General features: G+C 39.7%; 1 protein-coding gene across 1 annotated transcript; it reads right to left on the bottom strand.

The window, feature by feature from the left end:
- Nucleotides 1-4,428: 4,428 nt before the first annotated feature.
- Nucleotides 4,429-5,898, bottom strand: LOC129243454 (uncharacterized). Its single transcript, XM_054880529.1, has one exon. The coding sequence runs from the start codon at nt 5,896-5,898 to the stop codon at nt 4,429-4,431; it is 1,470 nt and encodes a 489-aa protein (XP_054736504.1).
- Nucleotides 5,899-20,484: the final 14,586 nt, after the last annotated feature.

Genomic DNA, 20,484 nt, shown 5'->3' with positions numbered 1-20,484 from the left:
CCACTAATGTCAATACCGTGGACATACGCCTGCAGTTGTACGCTCTAATATAAAATTGTGCCTGAACATTTAAGTTCTACGGCTCGCAAGATCTTTTTTAGCATCAGTTTAAAGAAATCACAGAAATGACAAGCATTAATATAATGTTCCAATGTCGCCAATGTTCGAAACTATGAAATAGGGCATACAAATTTGCCTAAGTAATATTTAGAAAAAAATATTGCAATCCGATAAAATGTACAGAAACAAAGTCTTAAGTAGGTTCTGGGCCGAGCGTAATTTGAATGTTTCTAAATGGTGACTGCCACGAAAAGTACTACAGTGGAGGGGAATAGTACTGCGCCTCTATACCCTCCATAGAAATTACACCGCCTTAGCTGGAAAGAACTCAAAGCTTTTAAGGAGCTGCACTCTGAAGTCAACTCATAGCCTATATTCTTTTATCCAGCGTTGAATGGGATATTTCAAGGTGAAGCTACAGCGTAAGCGAACGGCTCCCTTGCAAGGATAGAAGATTGCCAAAATTTGGTTTGATAGTTTTCGTAATACTATTTTTCCGGTATGGCCTTCACCTTCAACTGATCAAAAAATTCAAGTGAGTTGAAGCAAACTGAAGATTCCTGAAAAAAGTTGTTGAGTGATGCTTGGAGCATGGAAAGTAGTTCTTAAAGTTCTTAGGACTAAACTTCATTCATTTATCTCTGTAAATAAACGAACTTAGACTTGCTCGATGAGGTTGAAAATTTTGTGCCATATCGTTTTATAAATTTTCAAGTGATTTTATTAATCTAAACTCCAGCGTCCGAATCGATTTCGAAATTGCAAGAATGTAAAGAAAGTATGCGCAGGAATAGTGTAGACCCGCCATAAATAACCAAAAAATATGTGGTAGAGAAGGTCCTTAGGCTTTTTACTTTTGTTTTTAAACTTATATTTCAAGCCATGTATGAGTACGAATAAAACACATTTTTGAGGCTTTACCATATAGTGTCTGCATGCACTCGAAGTGTAGGCGCCTTTTCTCATGTTTATGCAAGCAAGCAAGTGACGAATCAGAGCAAAAACATTCTATTGCACCTGTACATATGTTTTTTTTTTTTTTTTTTTTTTTTGTGGAGGTGGCAAAAAGCATTGAAAGCCGAAAAGTGTGAGACTTGTCTTTCGACTCACCCACTAAAAACCCCACCCCAGCTCCGTTTCCCTCCCGCGGGACGACCGTTAGGTAATACTTCACGGGAGGGGGAGCGGCCTATTGCCTCTTCATGAAAATCTGTGCTGATGTTCAGCACGTCGCAGTTTGGTATTTACTTATCGTTAAGTATTAATTCTGGGAGGGGAGCGGCCTATTGCCTCTACTTGAAAATCTGCGCTGCTGTTCAGCGTGACGCAATTTGGTTATTCCTAATACCGTTAAGTATTACTAGGTACTACTTCACGGGAGGGGGTGTGGCCTATTGCCTCTACGTAACAATCTGCGCTGTTGTTCATTGCGACGCAGCTGGGTAATTACTATCCTTGCCATGTTACTGACAGCGGACCAATGTTCTTCTGAGTCAAGCATGATATCTACTAGGTTGCTAACCATTATTGGCTTCCCCACCCTATCACTCAATTCTACTCTTTCCAGCTCGAAACGAGGGCAGACAAAAAAAACATGTTCTGCATCTTCAACTAGACTGTCGCAAAAGGTGCAGTACGGGTCATCTTCGTGCTTAAATCTGTGCAGATAAGCCTTAAAGCATCCATGCCCACTAAGTACTTGGGTCAGGTAGAAATCTATCTGACCATGCTTTCGATTTATCCATCTTGTGATATTCGGGATCAATCGATATGTCCATCGTCCGTTCATGGAGTTCCTCCATTCCTCCTGCCAAGTACGGATGCTTCGCTCCCGTTCAGTCCTTCGGTTAGTCAGCTGTGCTGGATCCGCTCGATGTTTTCGTATTTCGGCGAATTCTAGTGCAGTCAGCTTAACTGGTAGCATACCTGCGAGGACTAATACAGCATCTTCCGATACTGTGCGGAATGCACAGCACACCCTGAGGGCACATAACCGGTATACCGATTTAATGCCTTTCATGTATGTGCTGCAGTTAGTTGCTTCGACCCAGGCTGGTACCGCATATAGCAAGATAGATGATACCACACTGCTAAGCAACTTCCTAGAAGCCTGCCTAGGTCCTCTCGTATTCATCATAATACGTGTCAATGCGGTTACAGCCTTCGCTGCTTTATCGCTGGCGTATGTTAGATGCTGTTTAAAGCTTAACCTGTGGTCAATCATTACTCCGAGATATTTAATGTACAGCTTAGATTCTAGTGCGTGGTCACCTACTCTGAGATTTGCTGTTTCAACTATTTTCCTGCTACTGATGAGAACTGCCTCTGTTTTATGGTTTGCATGGCTTAAACCACTAGTGCGCAGCCAATCTTTTGTGATTTCGACCGCTTGGTTGCAAATCGCTTCGGCCTGGTTTAGGAATTTAGCAACGACTACGATTGCAATGTCATCAGCAAACCCTATGATTTGGGATCCTGGAGGTAGTTGGAGACGCAAAACTCCATCGTACATTATATTCCAGAGGAGTGGGCCCAACACTGACCCCTGTGGTACTCCTCCGGTTACTCTGTACCTTTTCATTCCTTCGTCGGTTTTGTATTGCAGCACTCTGTTAGTGAAGTAGCTTGCAACAATTTTCCGAATGTAGGCTGGGACTAGGAAATTCTCCAGCGCATTTAGGATTTTGCCCCAGTTTGCTGTATTAAATGCATTTTTTACATCTAACGTTGTGACTAGGCAATACTCTTTATCTCCGTAGAGCCAGCGGGAACCTTCAATCGCTTTGTGGGCGATGCGCTTAACCGCTATAACAGCATCTGTGGTAGAGCGTGTTTTACGGAAGCCATATTGGTGCGGCGATAACCCTCCGGCACTATCGATGGAAGATTCCAGGCGATTTACAATTAGCCTCTCCAGTATTTTCCCTGCTGTGTCCAGTAAGCATAGTGGGCGGTATCCTGAGGGGTCTTCCGCCGGCTTAGACCCTTTTGGTATTAGCACTAGCTTTTGCAGTTTCCACTCTTTCGGGAATGTGCATTCTTCTAAGCAGGAGTTGTAAACATCCACAAAGATTTCTGGATGCTTTTGGATTGCCAACTTAAGGGCTTCATTCGGGATCGCATCGGGCCCGGGTGCCTTATTGCCTTTGATCTGCTTGCAAATGTGCAAAATTTCGTCAGCGTTGGCCAGGCATCGATTTCCATCGTCCTCCATACAGCTGGCCGCGTTGGCTGCGATGCCTTGCTGTTGGGGGAACAATGTTTTGACCACGTTGCGCAGAATAACCGGGCACGTCGTGGGCAGCGGTTTGAAGGCTTTTGTTTTTTTCATCACCAGCTGGTATGCAAATCCCCATGGATTGCTGTCAGCATCCTCGCATAATTTTTGGAAGCACTGGCGTTTGCTGCTCTTAATTGCGTTTTTTAGCGTTTTCCTTTTTTGTTTAAATAAGAGTCTGTTCCTTTCAAAGCTGGCCGTTCCTCTTGACCGCTGATATGTTCTTCTTGCTCTATTGCATTCTTCGCGTGCTGCAGAGATTTTTTCCGTCCACCAGTAAACGGGCTCTCTGTGGTTTTTGTTAGGCCTTGTTTTACTCATAGCTGCATCACATGCTTTAGTGAGTTGCCTCATGACTTGGTTAGTTTTTTCAGCCGCATTTCCAGTAGGTGTAAAATTTGCCATCATTATCTCGAACACTTCCGGGTCCAAAGTTCCCACCCGGTATCTGACCTCGTGCGAGTTAGATGACTTCGGCTTATCATGTTTGCCTATAGCGCAGAGTATTGCGAAGTGATCACTACCAGTGTAATACTGGCTAAGGGACCATCTCGTACTACTCACGAGGCTAGAGCTAACAAATGTCAGGTCGATTATTGACCCTTTCCCTGCTCTTTGGAATGTTTGCTGGTTCCCGGTGTTCATAAGCGCAATGTCAAGCATAGCAAACGCTTCTAAAAGGGCTTTACCTCTAGGGGTGGTTCGAGGGCATCCCCAGTTCACTGCCCAGGCGTTAAAGTCGCCCGCTACAATGACCGGACTATGATCTTTAATGTCGTGTGCAAGTTCTTCCAGTGCGTGTATGGCTTCCGCTAGGGTTAGGCTAGGTGGAAGATAGCAGCTGTAAACAAACAGCTTACCAACACGGGCTCGTACATAGCCACGTGTTGCGTTTATACTCGTCATTCGTGACCTAGTCATTCCACAATTCCATATAGCCGATTTGCCTGTTGTGTCGGATACCCAATCATTCCCATTTCCGTATTTATAGGGTTCGCTGAGTATTGCAATATCTATCTTGTGCTCTCGTACAGACTGTTCGAGCAGGCTTTGAGCCTTCTCGCAGTGATTTAAATTCAGTTGGAGAAACTTCATTTATGTCGCATTTCTTTGAGTGCTCTTTGATATAAAGGGCACTTGTTGCTAGTCATCGCGTGTGCGGTGTCGCTTATTTGTTTCTTTTTGCAAATTAAGCAACTTGCTGTTTGGGTACAACTCTTTGCCTGGTGATCTTTACTGCCGCATTTAAAGCAGGACTTGGTGAAATCGTCCGTACTTTTGCATCTCGCTGCGACATGCCCGTACTCCATGCACTTGAAGCACCTTTTCGGGTCAAGTTTTTCTCTAATACGGCAGATAACTAGGCCAATCCGTATTTTTCCTGCTGCTGTAAGCTTAGTGGCGATCTCTGGTGTAACTTTAAGGGTCGCCGTTTGCGTCCCACCATAAGCTTTTCGCAAGTTAGCAACTGCAGACAAAGGCACATTTAGTTCCCTGAATTGGCTAGTTATGGCTTCATGAACTTCGTCTTTCGTCGTGATTTCGTCGAGATCACGAATTTCGATTTGGTGTAGTTCAGTTAGTGCCCTTACTTCCACTACACCTCCTAAGGCAGCTTTAACTGCTTCGTTGATCTTCTGAGTGTTTGGATCAGATGATCGCTCAAGCACCAGTAGCAAGTCCCCATTTGCAGTTTTCTTAACACCATATACTTTCGAGTTAAGCTCCTGCAAACTTGGCTCTGTTTTCACACGTTTTAGAATGTCAGCGTATGAGACATTGCCAACGCTTTTCACGACGATCGCGTCTTTACGGGGCGGTCTCTGTCGCCTGCGATTTCCCCTCGTGTTTGCTTCGTCTCTTTGTTTCCCGTCTATTTTTGGGCTTTTATTGTTGTTTCCTTTACGGTTTTTCTTATTTATTACCGTGTTCCATCCTTCGGAGCTGGTTTGCTCTTTTGTTGATACCGGCGTTGCCTTCAGTGTTCCATCGCGGTCACTTTTGCTCTTTTTTGCCGGGCTTTTCCGTGCAGCGACTGTGTCTATACCTCTCTTTGGCGTACCATCCGTGACGCGCTTTATGAGAGGCGATGTTTGCGTGCATTCATTTTTTGCTTCGAGAACCACACTTTTTGACCCTTTTAGCATCCTTATTCTAGAAGTCAGAATCGACCTTTCTAACTTCTTATGGAGCTCCGAAATGCTCGAAACCAGATCACGCATTGGCTGGTTAATGTTACGCTTTGGGAGCTCCATCATCTCCGTTAGCTCTTTAATTTTGGCACTGATGCTGCGGTTGAGCTCTTCTGTTGTGGCCTCCTTTGCGACACTGCTGTACTGCATGCATGGTGACGCAGATCGGGTTCTTCCAATCAACGGAGGCGAATGAGCCAATCTCGAGCTCCTTTGAAAGGGGTTTTTTACCAGCTCCCCACTGCTGTTACTGCCGTCTGCAGTCTCCTTTGGTAAATCCAATGATGGATTGGTTGTTGCTATTTTAGCTTTCTCTAAGGTATTTATGTTTAAGTTCTGATTGTTTAAGTTCTGATTGCTTGAATTCATGTTGTTGGACCCCAACTCGTAAGCCGTTATCCCTATCCCGGTGCGTAGTCACTTATTCATGATTCCATGGTTATCTTTGCATGCAGGGAGGCCATGCGAGGGTTGACGAAAGCTCCTTATGAGAGCCTAAGTTCAGAGCCGAATCAGTGCTAACTAGGAATGTTACATCTAGACCTACGCCGACACTTAATGGCGACGGGATATGGAGCGTTCTTAGAGATTTGCCATAGTTTTATACGGGGTGGGGGCGGCTGCACCATTAACCTGAATGCCATTTCAGCTAGATTTCACTCTGCTTACTAAAGAAACAGAATAGTGCAGCCGTCAGCTCGTGGCAGTATGTTCCAAACATTTTCCAGTATATCGTAATTAAGACCTTACTGGGCTCGGTCTTAATGTAGATCATATTAAATTAGCAGCCGCCCCTAACATGGGGGACAGACGCTGACCAGGGAGCCGCCCAATATGAGTCAGTCGCTTCTGGATTTTTGTATTTTCACCATGCCTTTGCATGGTGAGGGGGACACTTATTTTATTAAAGGCGGTGTCGTTTCGCCTTTGTCACAGAAACCTCTTCGGATTAGCTAGCTTTTAGACCGCTTCCTCCGTTTCTGCCGCTCATTGTCGGGGGCTGCTTATTTGTTAGAACTTATTCGCAACTAACCTGCTACTACAGGCCGTCCGGCTATCCGCAACCTGCCGACCCCCACGGTAGCTTAGAGCCCAGCTTAGTCGCCCGATCCCTGGGGAGCGCGACCTCCATACATATGTATCTACGTGCTTATTCGCAACTAACCTGCTACTACAAGCCGTCCGGCTATCCGCAACCTGTACATATGTATGAATGTATGTATGTGTGTATGTATGTCTGCATGCATGTATGCGCATAGACGGTTGCTCTCGCATTGTTTAAGGTGTCAGTAGTCAGTGAGCTAACTCAAAGCTAAATACACTTAACTACAGGCACTTGTAACCCAGCGCGATTAGATGGGTATGAGGGGTATCTCTATTGTGTTTGTAGGAGAAGTTAGGTGAGGTGTAGCCAACGGCACTCTTACTTGAGTAATAATAGTACGCCAATGTTAGTGTTAGTGTTCGTTGCAGTTGCAGTGCGGTAAAGTGTGAAACAGTGCCTACAAAATGCATATTAACACAAATCCTTATACATGTATTGTACAAGGCTAAGCTTTCGTTTATGCGTATGTGTGTGTATGTGTAAGACAAAGCACACACCAAAGGAGTTGAATCGCTGCTTTACTATTCAATTTGTATTTACTTGGCAGCTTGGTTGGCTGGATTCTTGCTTAGCTCTCAGCTCGCTTTAGTTTGGTGTGATGCGATATGATGTGATTGGTCTCCCGCCAGGCTGTTTGCCTACTAAATTTGCATAAACCCGTCACACATGCATACACACACAAACACACTGGCAACAATGCTCTACTGCTTCTCTATCGTCGCTTTTGCCTCTCATGATGATGTTAAACTTGTGGGTGTGTGGAATGGGTAGACGGCAAACATGAATTGAATAGGCAAGTCAGGTGACATTTGCAATTTCGTAATGTTGACTTCACACATAAACACAAACTCACACACACGCATATACTACATAGGTGTATTTTACTTACTCGTTATCATTACCGCTTTGTGTAAGAAGGTAGGAAGTTGAAGAGGTTTAGTTGTTTGGTTGTTTGTACCCGACTGGTGGTTGGCAGCTGTAGAAGCAACAACTGTGGGTACTCGGGCAAGCTGTGACGGGCACAGCAGTGTTGTCGTTGGCGGTTAAAGTGAGTGTCGAGTGGTTGCCTCTCGAATTAACACAAAGCGGTGAAGGCACGAAAAGGAGCGAAGACTAAGTAAGTTCGCCAAGTGCATGTTCTGGTTAACATGTGTGAGTGTATGTGTGCGAGTGTGCCTGTGTAGTTCGTACAAATTTTAGCAGAATCTTTTGCATATGCATGTATTTCTACGATGTTTTTGCGCCTGTATGAGGGAATGCGAGTTTGAAGTGCATTCACTTGTACTCCATGTTTGCATATTTGCATTATGTGTGTATGCGTGTGCCGCTTTATTTACCTATTTTTGTGTGTCAATATGTGTTTTGCATGTGCATATGCAAATTTTGCTAGTGGCGCACACAAATTTTGGGAAAACTTTAACTTTGTCTCAGAAGGTCCCTAGTGAAATTTTTCGAGCAATAATTTTACAGAACATTAGAACTGTCTAGCGATCGCACAAATGTATTGTTTTATAACTTTTCCAAAAAAGGTTAAAACACCCTTATTTTGGGGGCGCTAATGGGTTCCAATATTTTGCCATATAAAGATAAATATTTTTTTTGGGAAGGGGAGAATAAAAATGTCACACACATTTCGATTAATGCCGCTGCGCGTATGATATGTTAGGCATGGTCTCAATAAAACAGACCTCCCTTCTTCGGCTGGCCCCGGTACCGCATTTGCACAACATCGCGGCTGGAGCCGCAATTGTAGGTATCAACCGCAAAAGAAGCCTGCGTGCAGGCTCTCGACCTATGACGTATGGAGATTATACCTACGTCGCTGATAGTCTCCATTACTTTCGTTGTGATGGAACTACGAAAGGGTACGCTAATTTCATATGCATTACCGGCTTGTCTGCATATGATATGGTCATGCGTCGTTAGCTCAAGTGTGTGAGATGTCGATACGTCTGAATCGACCTCCTTTAAAACACTGTTTCAAGTTGAATTCAGCACTTGTCGGGAAGTTTGGTGTGATCACATGCGATCCAGGGCGTTGAAATTATTTAGCTCTAGCTGCCCCTGCTGCAGCAGCTCTATTATTCGCCTTTCTTCGTCCTGCTTGCAGCATACGCAATACTTGCTTGGCATACTTGCATGAAACATCCCAGCAATGTTTTGAATTATACTGCCAGTTAGATTTGTCTCACTTCGCGAGATTGTTCTCACTTTGTCCCACAGATCGTGGCCAACTCCTCACGTTCTCTTGCGAACTTTGGACAGTAGAAGAGTACGTGTCGCTCATCCTCAAACTTCTCTGGACAGGTAGTACAGTGTGGTTAAGTGGGGAGACCTTCCCTAGGCAGATAATACTGGAAGCAGCCGTGTCCACTCCTCATCTGAAAGAGGAAGTAATCCCCTTCTCCGCACCTTCGGCGCAACCACGTAGCAAAGTTAAAAGAAAAATCCCACCTTCGATGCCATTTGCTAAGTGAAGCAATTCGCTGTTCCAACTTTCGGTCACTTGCTAGTTTTGCAACTTGCCTTGAGTAAAGGCGATTTAGTTCACGTGCTCGGATATGTGGGATTTTTGCCGCTATCACGCAAATCGCAAATCCTCCGATACTGTCCGGAAAGCGCAGGCTACTCGCAAAGAAATCACCCTATAAGCCTGCCTGGCCTTTCGCAGGTGTGTTTCTCGGGTTTGAGACCAAATGGGAGCCGGCATATAACTGGATGGAGTCTGTCGCAGTAGATGGAAGCCTCCTCCTCACACCTTGGGCTCCTCCAATGTTCGGCATCAACCGTATTAGAGCATTTGTAACTACGGCGCCTTTCGTGCTGACTTCCTTCTCTGTTGGTAATGCGTGAGTCAATCATAGCCCCTAGGTACTGTATAGCCGGTTTAAACTGCATGTTGAGATCTTCGACATTTACAGTTAAACTCCCTCTCCTTTCTTTTGTTCAACAAAACCGCTTTTGTTGCGCTGCTAGCTGGAGTTTTGCATCAAGAAAAAGATAAATTTAAAGTTAAATTTAAAGTCGAAATTAAAAATAAAGATAAGGTAAGGGATAGAGGGATAGAGATACGGGGACAAAGATAAAGATAAAAATTATTGAATTTCAGCCTCTGACCGAACACTATCAAGTGTAATTGGCATATTTATACGTATTTGGAGAGATGACTAAGGCTAGTTTTTACAGTAGAAGGCAACTTGATGTAGTCCTACAAATTTACATGCCTAAAGTTTAATGCTGCCTCCGAATGCAAGCTTTTTCGCTATTGAATTTGTATTCGAAAAAAAAAACTTTATCATTTCCTGGTTGATGTCCACAATAAGGTACGAACCCGAGACTAATGTAATGGTAATCAAGCTGAAATATTCTCTGTTATGGTGGCCACCGGTAAATAGCCGCCCCGTGATGTTAGTCCCTATGAAAAAATGTTGTCTTAGTGCTGACGTAACTCCATCAAAACAGTGCCAAATCTTACCGTTCAGTTCATAACAGAAACTGAAACTGCAGGAAGCTTCGATAGCTTCTGGATAGGTTGATAGTAACCCGTCTTAAAAACGCATTTGGCAATGTTTTCGTGGTCTTTATCGCAAAAAACTTCAGCAAATTTGTATTGCTTATGGGCTGTCCACATAACAAGTTCCCTTTAATACGAGTGGAATACATATTTTTATGAAAAATCTTCTCCGCAAAAGCCTCCCCTTATGTTGTGCGCCACTGAGCCTACATACAAATGTATGCAGCTTCACATGTATTCAACTTTTTCGACCGCAGCGGCGACATGTCACTTGCAATTGCCGAGGAGCTGCTTGTAAATCGCGATAGCTGCGAGGCTCGCACAAAGCACATTGCGAAATATCACACATATGTGTACATATATAACGGTATATATGAGGACACCTACATCTACATATGACAACACATTCCCACACACGCACATACAAATTTATATCCGTTTCCGTTTTTACCAAAATTCATTTCCAATTGGAATTTCATCTGCATGCTAAGTAACTTACAGAACTTTTCACAAAACACAATGCGACCAATAATTGAACTTGTCAGCAACAAAAGCGCGCATCGAGAACGGAAATGAAAATAGTAGCGGAAAAGGAAACGGAAAATAGGTGAACGCTGCACACCGTGCTTTGAGTAGTTATCGCATCACAATTGCAACCGGAATGCCGGATTTAGAGGATAAAAGGTGCTTATCGGATGAAAGGGCAAGGCTTGATTTTATGCGCCCAGAATTCAGCAGAGTTTATTTTTCATGCTGTTTTACAGTTTTTGTTCCGCAACTATATTATATTTTTTGTTGTGATGATTTATTATAAAGAAAATGTATCGTTCCCCGTTGGGGGTCGGTGGCTGTAAGAAAAATTTCTGCCATAACTTTAATGTTTCACAATTATCCGATATAGGAATCGAGCTCATGACGTTCAGTTTATTTTTATTTTATACTAGCAAACCCGGCCCCCTTCGCTGGGCACACTAAAATAGAATAGATATGGTTTAGAACAGAAAATATATGATTTTCATATTATTTATTTATTTATTCTTTATTCAAGCGCTTTGGCATAAACAATATTTTTTGTTTTTCTATTTGTTTTTGAGTAAATATCTACACTAATATTATATAATACTAAAGCATTCACCAACAGCTTTCATTTGATACCCATATTGTACATACACATCCGAAGGTTACCCGGGTCCACGTTTTGACCTATATCTCGAGACCCTATCTACCAATAGGTATCCAAACTATACGGAAACAATCTTCAATACCTCCTTAACAATGTGTGTAAGTTTGGTTTAATTCGGTGCAAAGACACGGCAGGTCCACGTTTTGGCATATATTTCGAGACCCTAGTCATCAATAGGTATGAAAATTACCCCGTATTAAAGCACTTATCAACAGCTTTCATTTGATACCCATATTGTACATACACATCCGAAGGTTACCCGGGTCCACGTTTTGACCTATATCTCGAGCCCTATTTCCAAAATAAGATATAATCCATGTTACTCATGGATGATGTAGCTTTCGAATGGTGAGAGAATTTTTAAAATCGGTCCAGTAGTTTTTGAGCCTATTCATTACAAACGAACAAAGTTTTCCTCTTTATAATATTAGTATAGATTACGTAGGCGACCGCCGTAGCCGAATGGGTTGGTGCGTGATTACCATTCGGAATTCACAGAGAGGTCGTTGGTTCGAATCTCGGTGAAAGCAAAATTAATAAAAACATTTTTCTAATAGCGGTCGCCCCTCGGCAGGCAACAGCAAACCTCCGAGTGTATTTCTGCCATGAAAAAGCTCCTCATAAAAATATCTGCCGTTCGGAGTCGGCTTGAAACTGTAGGTCCCTCCATTTGTGGAACAACATCAAGACGCACACCACAAATAGGAGGAGGAGCTCGGCCAAACACCTAACAGAAGTGTACGCGCCAATTATTTATTTTTTTTTTTAAGGTTTCGCCGATGACATCTGCCTCCTCTCTCACAAAATCGCTGGCATGCAACCGAAGGCGCAACAGCACGCACTGTCGGACTAGAGGTCATCATCGCCAATACCAAAGTTATGAGAGTTAACCACAATAAAGCAAGTCATATAATGATTGGCGGGTACCCAAAGGAGTTTATCGAAAGTTTCTGCTACCTAGGCTGAACTATCGCGGCAGACGGCTCAGCTCACGTGTGAAGTCAGTATTGTTGTCCGGAAGTGAGCATGGCTGGTCTCTAATACCATCACACAGAGACTACAATCTTTCGTCTTTCGTCCGCATCATCTGTAGAATATTCTGGCCGAACACCATCAGCAAAGACGAGCTGTAGAGATATATTAATGAGGAACCCATCCTATGGCAAATGAAACTCACACGCTTAGAAAATCACCGGAGAACATCACGAGAATGGAATGGAGAATGGAATTGGACTAGAACCCGCAAGGGAGCAGAGGTTGCGGTCGGCCAAAGAATATTTGGAGAAGGTCGATGTTGCGCGAAGTTTGTCGATATTCATAAAGTTCATAAGGTGTTGAAGAAGACTCCGAAATGTCGATTCGTATTCATTCTCAACTTTTTGCTCTTTGTCCTTCGACTACGTGGAAAATTTTTCGTAAGCATCGTGCCTTACGAGCTTATAAAATAAAGCTCGTGCAAGAATTAAAGCCTAAGGCCCATCGTTTGCGTCGCATTTTCCCTAATAGGGTTCATATAGATTTATTTTTCAGATTTTTTTAAAAAGTACACAAAAATTGGACTTATCGAATGAACTACGTAACCGCAGCCGCGGCGAACAAATGCCGGATTGCAATGAAAAAAATTATAAAATTCAAAGAAATGCATTCCAACAATATTTCTGTCTAGTATTATTATTTTAAGTTCTCAAGCTCTTAAAAAAACACCCGATATATAATAAAACACTACATCTAAACTAACACTCTACAGCGACGGGTCGTAATTTCGAATTTCTTTTTGCACGCAATCTAGTTTTATTAATGAATATCATTCCATTGGTCCCGTGTTCTATTTCCACTGTGGAAATGAAACATCAAATGATAGCCAAATGTTAAAAAAAAGTGTACCTAACTGCGGTCGCCTGGTAGCAGGCCATTAAAGGCTTCGAATGAATTTCTGCCATGGAAAAGCTTCTACTAAAACCCATCTGCTATTCGGAGGCAATTGACTATTTGTTCCTACAATGAGACTAGTCTTCAGCTCGACAGTGACATTAACAAAAAATTGTCAAATTTGATGCTCAGAAATTTATCGTACTAATGTAGAGAAGCCAATGATCCTGAGTTTTTTGGTTTCGTATTCGCAATGAAGAATTTTTGAGTAATTTTTATGAAAAAAGCATAAAAAAGAAGAACAAAGCTAATACAGTCAACGAAAAGCTACAATCAACGAAAACCAGCACAAAACTTGTTAATATATGGCGATTTTATAATAATTTCGGGGGGTGTATACGAGGATCGTATAGCGGCAGGCTAATCAACTACCCTGCCAGAAATCAAATATATTAACTAAACCAACGCACGGCAAGTCTTGTCGAAGCCCTAAGCTGCCGAGAGGACTAAACAAGGGAAAAAAACAAAACAAAAAATTACGAGGGTCATTTGAAAAGTACGTGAAAAGTCAGAGAGATGATACTACTGGCGCACATCAAGGTTATGTTTAGTTAGTAGCATCTCTTCGAAGAACACATACCAAGTTTCAACCAGATCGGTTTATTTCTTTGCGTTTGGCGTTTGTTTGAGTGGAGGAAGTCGAGTGATTTTCCTTTTCCGTTAAGGGGTCGCGGTGGTTTAGAGCTCAAAAATTTAGGGTGTTTTTAGAAATTTTTTTTTTACAAAAAAAAAATGAAAAACGATATTTAAACTTCTTAGACATTTTATTTAACTTCTCTTACATACAAAAATGAAAAACAAAATTTTTTTTTAATTTTTGATCCTTCCGAAAAATTGAACCTGGACGGTGTTATCCATTTTGACTCTTCTATTTACCTGAAACACAAAAACTAAAAAAAAGTATTAATCTGAAGCTATGACCCGCTATTAGTTTTTTCAATCAATAATATAATATAATTGTAGTACGGGTGGTTCAAAAAGCAAATGCTATAGTATATGGCCCACCCGTTAGGATTCAAACTCGTTTAACATCTCACCTATTCTTGAGACTTGGCTTCTCGGATGCCTCGAACTACTATTTGTTCCCCAATTTGAAGAAAGGGCTGGCGGGAAAAAAATTTTATTCAAAACTGGAGGTGATTGCAGAAACGAATGGCTATTTTTCAAACTTGGACAAATCCTATTCTTTGGAAGCGATCAACCAACTAAAACAGCGCTGGAAAAAGTGTATAAATCTAAAAGAAGATTATGTATTATAGAAAAATCAAAAAGGTTGACCCCAAACAATTAAGTAGTTTTTATTTTTGCGCGCACTTTTCAAACACGCCTCATAAAAGGCTTAACAATGTAATTTGTTGATGGCCAAGAACCCAATAGAGTCCAAGGCGCATTCATTAAAGGTGGTAGCACTAGACCAACAACAATATTTTGTACGTTTGATTGTCAAAGCAAAGTATTGGAAAAGTAGAAAACAAAAAATGAATTCGCCTTGATTCATTCTGGACTGACAGCCACATGGACACGGCGAAAAAAAAAATCAGCTGGTTTGCCGATACCACCTTTAATAGACTCGCCTTGATCGAATCCAATTTTAAATAATCGTATCATTGACTAATATGAAATAAGGTACAAATATGCTTTTTATAACTAAGGCAATGACTTTTCTCTATCACTTCACTTAACGCAGCGTCATTTGCTGTTGTTTGTTTTTTTATTTGCATTGATGCGGTTAAGAACAAAGAAAACTAATTTATTTTACAACAAGAAACCACAAAATATAATAAATAGAAATTTAAATTAAGCTACTCGTACTTCAAAAATGCCAATGAAATGCGCCTGCAAGTATGCTTGTTCTGCTCGCAGAGTTATCTGCCCTTTCCACACTCGTTTTTGCTGCTGTTCATTAGTACATTTTTCACCTTTGGCCCTGCATTCGAAACACCTGGCATATTTAATTGCGTTGGCGGCTATAAATTTACTTGATTATAAAATAATTTCACAAATGAACATAAGTATTCATTTTAATTGAGATAATTGCTTTTGTCGCTCTATTTAAACTTGCGTCTGTGTGCGTCTGTGTGTGATAAAAAACATTTTGTTTGTGCGCACTTGAACTTTCGTGTTTTGGAAACTTGCTGCTACGGGTATTTGTTGTGCAAAGTGGCGCAAAATTAATCATCCAAACTGGTTTGCGAATAACTCTTTTACTAAATAAAAAACCACCATTTTTAAGGAAACTGAAATGGATGGAAGGCTTTATTTATACCTTTAAGCGCTCCACTGCTTGGCTGTTTTTACATTGCAGCTCTCCAGTTCAGTGCGACGCCATCTACAAAAATTATAAATCTTCCGAAAGGATGATTAATTTTGCGCCGCCTTGTATTATTTGAAGTAGCATTAAAATTGAGTAGACTTTCATTTCAATTACACGTAAAAGCCATCACTGTTGCAATTTTCTCAAATGTTTTTCTGTTTCTGTTTTTCTTGAAAAGGCTTAGTTCATAGGGACATGTCTGCCACTATATCTATCATGCCAAATCAAACCTTTTGTTCCCTAGCGATACCAGATGGAGACCGACCTCTATGAATACCTAAAGTAGACATCATGTAGAATGTCAGCGCTTTTGGCAAATCTAAGTAGAGCTGGGAGCTCCGCTTTTCAGACGTCCTCCAGACCCTCAAACAGTGGGGCTCCCAGACATTTTAGTCGCGTTTTTAATAATGCCGGACAAACGCACAGAAGGTGTTCTAAAGTTTCCTCAACATCCTCTCTGCAGTGTGTAAGTGTAAGAAAACCTTTAGCAAGGCATGGAGTCTAAGACTGAACAGATGACTGATAAACTGACTAATGAAGGCTCTGCAACCATACCACTAAACCCTAACCCTTTCTAGGTGTCAATTCTGCATCGATTCAACTATGGATTGACGACTTCACGGGCTCTACCCATGAAGAAGTCGTTGGTCTGAGTTGGGCTCCTGCAGAGTAGCCAAGTGCTTCGTGAAAACACCGAACAGAAAATAGCGACCTTTCTCCTAAAATTTAGTAGCAAGGGATGGGATGTACTGCGTGTGGATAAAATTCATACTTTTCCTCTCCCGAATGTCTTAAGATTCATCAATGATCCCAAAAGATTGCGGAAGAGTGACCTCAACTTAATTTTTCCGTCCTACCATCCATACTGAATCTATCCTTTCTCTCTATTCCGTTCACTGTAATCTATCCGGGTGTAGCACAATGGTCTTCCTGACTGAGTGCTTGGACTTGTCCAACCCCCCACAAATCTAATCTAATCTAATCTGTTTGTCGTTTGTAGTGAAACTTTTATGCCAAGGTGGCATTAGAATACTTCACATAAATGCCCTGAACTCTATGCTCTAACTAGTTTGAAGGAATATTTTGGTTTTTGTATATTTACGCAGAGTTTCCGTCGACCCCGGTGGGCACATTTTTAGGTCACTTCAATTAAAAAGAAGTAAAAAAAATAGTCCATATATGAAAAATCATTTATTATTTTTGGTGTAAAACAAATGCGATGTTTGGATGCATGTAGGTGCCAGTATGTGAGTTGAATTACATGCTTTTAGGCGCAATTTGTTATGCTTCCTTTGAGATAAATATTTGTGTTAATTAACAGCATCATCGCCTCTAAGGTTAAGATTTAATTGAGTATGGAACAAAAATTATAATTGAATTGTATAAGACACTTTGCCTGTTTAATGCCATTTTAAGGCAGATATGGATTTGAATTGAGAAGAAAATGCACAGCCTTGAATCCGCTATGGTCAACTCAAGTCGGAAATTTAATGAAACAAAGAAAATTGATTAAGCTCCAAGTGCCGACTTTTAATGGAAAGTATTTTGGACATTTACTTCACTACCACAAAAGTGCACAATTTTTATGAGAGGACTCCCCAAGCGTCTTTTAAAAACAGTTTTTTTATTTTTATTTTTTTTTTTCACTTTACGACTGGTCATTGCAATATTTGAGTTTCCTATAATGAAAAATATTTATAACATTGTTTATATTAATACAGCCCACGAAAAAATATGCGAGTGCCACCCCAACATTTTGACTAGTTATTTATTTATGTTTTAATTGAAATACAATAACTTTTTTTTTTATAAAAATATAGTTTGTTCTGTAATCAAGGCCATATTAACCCAAGTTTCAAATTTTGTAGAAGATTTATATAAGAAAAAATTTCACAAATTTTCATAAATTTTTATTTTATACCTCATTAAATTTTAGTATAACAAAGTAAAGTGCAAGTTTGAATTGCCTTAAAATATTTCTAATTTTTGCTATATAATTTTCTCCATAGAAAAAAAAATTTCGTGGATTTTTATATGGAGAAAAATTAGTAGATTGGTTCTATAGAGAAAAATTTATTATATGGAAAAAACAAAATAATTCGTGGGCTTGTACCATGGAAAAACATTTTTTATCTGGAGAAAAATTGCATGGATTTTTTATATGGAGAAAAATTTGTTATACGAAAAGAAAATAATTCTAGAATTTTTTCTATGGAGAAAAATTTGTTACATGGGAAAAAATTCCGTGAAGAAAAATTTCGTGGATTCTTGAATTTTTTCTATGGAGAAAAATTTGTTACATGGGAAAAAATTACGTCGATTTTTTATATGGAGAAAAATTTGTTATTTGGAAGAAACAAAAAAAAAACTTCGTGAACTTTTTCTATGGAGAAAAATGTGTTACATGGGAAAAAATTTCGTGGATTTTTTATATGGAAAAAATTTTGTTATATGGAAAAAATAGTGGATTTTTTATATGGAGAAAAATTTGTTATATGAAAAGAATATAATTCTTGAATTTTTTCTATGGAGAAAAATTTGTTATACGGAGAAAAATTTCTTATATGGAAGGGACAAAAAAAAATTTCGGGGACTTGTTCTATGAAGAAAACTGTCTTATATGTGAAAAACAAAAAAGAAAACATTTTTCGATTTGTTCTATGGAGAAAAAATTGTTACATGGGAAAAAAATTCGTGGAGAAACTTTTCGCGGATTTTTTAAATGGAAAAAAATTTGTTATATGGAGAAAAAAACAATCGTGGATTTGTTCTATAGAGAAAAATTTGTTACATGGAAAAAAATTTCGTGGATTTTTTATGTGGGGGAAAATTCGAAATTGTGATAAAAATTTTGTTAATTTTTCTAATTTTCGTGTAAAATTTGAAATTTAGATTTCCATAATTTCTTGTTAGGCAATAAAAACTTTTATAAAAAATCATGAACATACTAAAAAAAAAAAATAGTCAAGATTGGGCAAAGTGTTGAGGTGATATTTTTCCTCCCGAGCTGTTTAACACGTTGGTTGCCTGAGCATTCCTAGTGATCACAGCCAAAGGCGTTCCCATTTCGGTCATACAAGGTGGCGCAAAATTAATCATGCAATTTTGTTTTTGATTAACTTTTCATTAAATAAAAAAAATGATTTTGAGTAATGGATATCTTTATTTTGACCTTTACGCGCTCTCCTGCTTGTCTGTATACTGCAGTTTCTAGTTCCCAAGTATCCCAGTTCGGATGGGGTGATTAATTTTGCGGCACCTTGTACTTTAGTTGAATAGGTTATAAAACTGCATACCAAGAAATTTGAAAATATCTTAACTTTTTTTTGAATTTTGTACACAGTTTGGGACTTTGATGTTTGTTAAACAATGAATTAAATTTTTCAAAAAAAAATTAAAAAAAAAGTTTCAAATGAAAATACTGTGAATATGTAAAAAGATAAAGCGGCTTAACAATGTGAGAAGAAGTGTGCAAGTGTATATAATAGGGCGGGTCGATTTAAAAATCGCTCATTGCTCTGTGAAAATCATATTCTAGGGATCAAAATAAGAAACTTTGCCGAAGGAACCATACCTCTAAAACGAATTCTGATGTCCCCCAATTTGGGTCGAACGAAAAATCCCACTTTGACCCATTTAGAGTGCCAATCGAGTCCAAATGTATGACCGACTCCCACTAACTTTGGACGGTCGATCCACCCATGCCAGTGGCACACCCCCTGGAACTCTCCTGGGGGGTTCCCCATACAATCATTTCAAAATATCACCATTTTTGGCCTTTACAAAAGAAAAGAAACTGAAAAGTTCGACCTAAATTGGGGGACATCAGAATTCGTTTTAGAGGTAAGGTTCCTTCGGCAAAGTTTCTTATTTTGATCCCTAGAATATGATTTTCACAGAGCAATGGGCGATTTTTTTGCCTCCCTACAAATCGACCCGGCCTAGTATACATACATACATACAAAAAAACCAGCCGCAGCTAAATGAAATTTAATTACAGTTAGTTTATGAAACGCTTCGTGAGTGGCAGTGCTGCTGTGCTAAAGTTGCCACAGGAGTAGAAATGTTTGCATTCTTTCTCATTTGTAGTTGTTTGTAAATTTTTTACGAAAAACAGCTATACTACCACCATATTTTTACTACATTTGACTACTTGTCTATTATTTTTAATTATTAATTTGCATTAATTTTTCAAAAAAATATAGTCATTCTACAATAAATATCATATAAATCGAAGTTTCAAAATTAGTACAAATTTTATAAAAATTAAAAAAAATGTTATCAAAATTTCAACTTTTTCATACAAAATTTTTAGAGAAAATCTCGGTAAGCAGTTTTATAATCCATTCAATTTTAGTGAAATAAAGTGCAAGTGTGAAGTGACTCAGAATTCTTGCTGATTTTTGATCATTTTTTCCCGCAACATTGATGCGCCTTTTCTCTATATAACGAAATATTATGAAGTTGTTTGCTTTAAAGGGTGTTTTTTTTATTATTTAAACATACATTTGTATATAATTGCATTTCAGTTTTTGCCAACCGCGCCCGTCTTTTGTTTTAAAGCTCAGGTGCCTGCCTGCTTGTCAGTGTATTCGTGCGTTTGCTTTGCGCCCTTGTCGTAATCTCATTAAGCCATTTAACCCTTAATTAATTAAGCAGTAATTAACAAGCGACAGTTAATTGTGGCTGGTGCTGTGTGGTGCCACGTTGTTGAAAGTTCGCGTAATTACTATGGAAAAAAAAGTTCGTGTTAATAAATGAGCCAATCAGAGGGAAATTTTCAGCATTTTTAATTTATTTTTTACGCAATTAATTAATTTTATATACACCACATACTCGTTTATACCCACAAAATGTTTGTATAAATGTTTGTATATATGTTTGTGCGTCTATGTAAATTTTGCATTATA

This window comes from Anastrepha obliqua, chromosome 1, assembly GCF_027943255.1.
Source record: "Anastrepha obliqua isolate idAnaObli1 chromosome 1, idAnaObli1_1.0, whole genome shotgun sequence".
In the NCBI taxonomy this organism is placed as follows: Eukaryota; Metazoa; Arthropoda; class Insecta; order Diptera; family Tephritidae; genus Anastrepha; species Anastrepha obliqua.
Note: the sequence above shows the minus strand (reverse complement) of the source record. Positions and strands in the feature narration are given on the sequence as shown.

Bases quoted from the DNA above. Each gene is read 5' to 3' on its own strand.
- LOC129243454 (XM_054880529.1), bottom strand. From the start codon at position 5,898: ATGAATTCAAGCAATCAGAACTTAAACAATCAGAACTTAAACATAAAT.